Source organism: Vombatus ursinus, unplaced genomic scaffold, assembly GCF_900497805.2.
Source record: "Vombatus ursinus unplaced genomic scaffold, bare-nosed wombat genome assembly UNPS02003470.1, whole genome shotgun sequence".
In the NCBI taxonomy this organism is placed as follows: Eukaryota; Metazoa; Chordata; class Mammalia; order Diprotodontia; family Vombatidae; genus Vombatus; species Vombatus ursinus.
Window position 1 is genome coordinate 1 of NW_020943248.1, and position 3,134 is coordinate 3,134.

General features: G+C 66.6%; 1 protein-coding gene across 1 annotated transcript; it reads left to right on the forward strand.

Moving 5' to 3' along the window:
* Nucleotides 1–697: 697 nt before the first annotated feature.
* Nucleotides 698–3,088, forward strand: LOC114052263 (serine/threonine-protein phosphatase 6 regulatory subunit 1-like; the record flags this gene model as incomplete). Its single annotated transcript, XM_027874794.1, has 4 exons — nucleotides 698–751; nucleotides 1,839–2,071; nucleotides 2,538–2,724; nucleotides 2,870–3,088. Coding segments are annotated over exons 2-4 (633 nt in total), but the record flags the coding sequence as incomplete, so codon positions are not given.
* Between the last annotated feature and the right edge of the window lie 46 nt (nucleotides 3,089–3,134).

Sequence of the window (3,134 nt, forward strand, 5' to 3'; positions counted from 1 at the left end):
GCGGGCAGACTCGCTGCGGCAAACGGGCGGGTGGGTCGGCAGGCAGGCAGGCGCCGCGAGGACCGAGACCGGACAGACGCCACGAAGCCTCAAAGAAAGAGGACAAGGCCCGACCCGCCTGCTTGCAGCCTCCTGGGGTCACGGGAGCGGGGGAAGGGAGGGAAGGAGCGTCCTTCTTAGGCTCTCTTTTATGCTGCGCGGGGGCTCCGGCAACTCCGCAGCCGTTTCCCCCCCCCCCTTGCGCCTGCGCGTGTCTATCCCCGGGCCCGCGGAGCTTTTCTAGAGCGGCTGCGTGAGATCCCCTCCCCCCTCCTAGCTTCAGGGCGCCTGCGCGCCAGCTCCCGCCCCTTCCCGCCCTCTCTGCGGCTTCTCTGCCGCGCCTGCGCGCCAGCCATTTTGCTGCCGTCTCTTAGCTCTGCGCTCGAGATTTGCCTGCAGAGGCTGCAGACGCAGACACAGGGGCGGCCGAGGCGGACGCAGGAACGAGAGCGGAGCAGCCGCCGCAGCCCCGGCCGGGCACCGGCTTTCAAGTCCCACGCCCACGGGAGAAAGAAAAGGAGCAGGAGGGCGGGGGAGACAGACCGCCGCGGGGCTGCCTCCCGGTCCCCCACCGCGCGGGCCCCCTCCCCCCACCGCGCGGCCGCTCAGGGCGCCTGCGCTGGCCGAGAGCGCGCGCCCACTTCCCCGCCCCCTCCCGCTGCGCGCGCCCCTATGTTCCCGAGGCCGGAGCCGCCGGTGCCCGCGCGCCCAGGTCAGTGACCCCGCCCCGCCCCTTGCGCGGAGGGGGGAGACTGAGGGAAGGCGGGGGGGGCCGGGGGGCTCAGAGGCCTCCCTTTGGGGGGGGCGGGGCTGGGGCGGCTCCACCCCCCCGAAGCTTGCAGGGGGTTTCCCCTCCCCCCGGCCAGCGAAGGGCATTCCCGGGAGGCGTTGAACGTGGCCCCCCCCAGCCGCGTCTTCTGTGCAGAACCGATTCTTTCTCGATTCTCCGGGGCTGGGGGTGCAGGAGGGTCCCCCGGCACCTGCGCGGGGCGTGTCTGCGTGCCCCGCCCCCCAGGGGCTGGGGGGAGGGTCGTGGGAGGATGCTGGGGAGTCCTCCCCCGGCCTGGGCAGCTCGGTTGTCATTGGACACGTTCTTTCTTCTTTCTGTCCTTTTCTGGGGTCCGGGGCCCCATTTCGGGGGTCTTGGCGAGTGGCCTGGGGCAGCTCTTGTGCCAGGGGTCGGGGCAGGAGGCAGTGGTGGTCGTCGCTCTCACGCTTCTTTGGTGCTAGTAGCCTCCTGGGGGGCTTTCCCTTTCCTGATCTGGGAGGCAGCTTGCTGAGATCAGGCCTCGAACCCAGGGCATTTCTTAATGTAAGTGTAGAGCTTCTCGTCTGAGTAGGGGGCATTACTGCCCAGCTGGAGGTAAGGTGCTGAGAGGATCCAGGACCCTTCTTGCTGATCTGTGTGCTGGCACAGCCCCCCTGGAAGCCATCAGTGTGATTGGGGGCCCCCCCACACACAGGGGGCCATGCCTCGGGCTCTCAAGGGTGGCCTCTGGCTTCCTTTCTGCAGTCCCCTCCCGTGAGACTTTGCATGAGGGCAGTTGGCCAGAGCGAGCCCCGGACCACGGCCTTGTTCTGGGGGCCCCCTTTGATCTCTGCAAACGTTGAAAACTCCGGGGGGAGGTGGCGGGCAGGTGGCATGGCTTCTGAGACAACCTGCGTGACCAGGCGTTGCTTAGGCCAGGTGCCCCCTCCCCTCCCGCACCCTTGACGTGGGCACAGCACGGGGCACCTAGGCTGAAGTCCCTCGGCAGTCCCGGCCTGCCCCAGCCTCTTGTCTGGTCCCTCCTCCGCAGGGTGCCATGTTCTGGAAGTTTGACCTGCACACCAGCTCCCACATCGACACGCTGCTGCAGAGGGACGACCTGGTCTTGGCTCAGCTCCTGGACGAGGAGGACGTGCTGCAGGAGTGCAAGGTGCCGCACCCCAAGCTGCTGGACTACCTGCTGCGGCCGGCCCATCTGCAGGCCCTCGTGGACTGGGTCACGCAGGAGCCCCCAGCCGCCGGCGACGAGCGGCTGCGGTACAAGTGAGGCCCGCCTGCCCCGTCCCGCTCTGGTCCCCGAGTGGTGGAGAAGGCCTAGCCCTAAATGCGCAGGGCCCGGGTTCAAATGCTGGTTCTGTGCTAGCTCCTCTGGCCGCCCTGTCCGCTCACCCTCCCTCACCTCCCACCCTGCTGCCTTTCCTGCCTTCCCCCTGTGCAGTGTAACTGTGGAGCCTGCGATGCTGAGGGAGGAAGGAGGCGTCACCAGTTAGTGTGCTTGTTTTGGTTTCCTGTATTTGCCTTGCCCCCCCCCCCCCCCCCCGTAAGGGAGGTGTCCTGAAGAATGGGAGGTCGAAGGTCAAAGGTGTTTGCTTCCTGGTCTTACAAATTGGGAAATGGAAACCTAGAGACACGGCTGCGGGCTGTCCTGGGATGGGCCCCTGATTTCAAGGGGAAGTATAGGCGTATAGGCGGAAGCCTGGCGTCGGTGTGACGGCCACCTTCTCTCCAGGTACCCCAGCGTGTCCTGTGAGATCCTGACCTCCGACGTCCCCCAGATCAATGACGCCCTCGGGGAGGATGAGGCCCTGCTGGGCCGCCTGTACGGCTTCCTGCAGAACACAGGCCCCCTGAACCCCCTGCTGGCCAGTTTCTTTAGCAAAGTCATGGGGGTCCTGATCAACCGGAAGACGGGCCAGGTGAGTCCCCGGAGGCCCGGCTAGCGCCCCCGCGTCAGACGGTGACCAGGGGACCAGACGTACTCGTTCTGGGGGTCCGAGAGGAAGCGGGAGGGGTCCGCCAAGGGGTGGGGCTGGCCGCCAACCCAGTTTCTTCTCTCCTCAGATAGTGTCCTTCCTGCGGAACAAGGCCGACTTTGTGCCTTTGTTACTTCATCACATCGGGACGTCTGCCATTATGGACCTGCTGCTGAGGCTGCTGACCTGTGTGGAGCAGCCGCCCCTGAGGCGGGAGGTCCTGGATGTGAGCCCTGCCTCCCCTCTCCTCCCCTCCCCCTTCTCCTTTTTCCATCTCTCTCCCCCTTCCCTCTGTCCCTCCTTCTCTCTCTTCCTCCATCTCCCTCCTCCCCCCTCCTCTTTCCCCTTTTTCT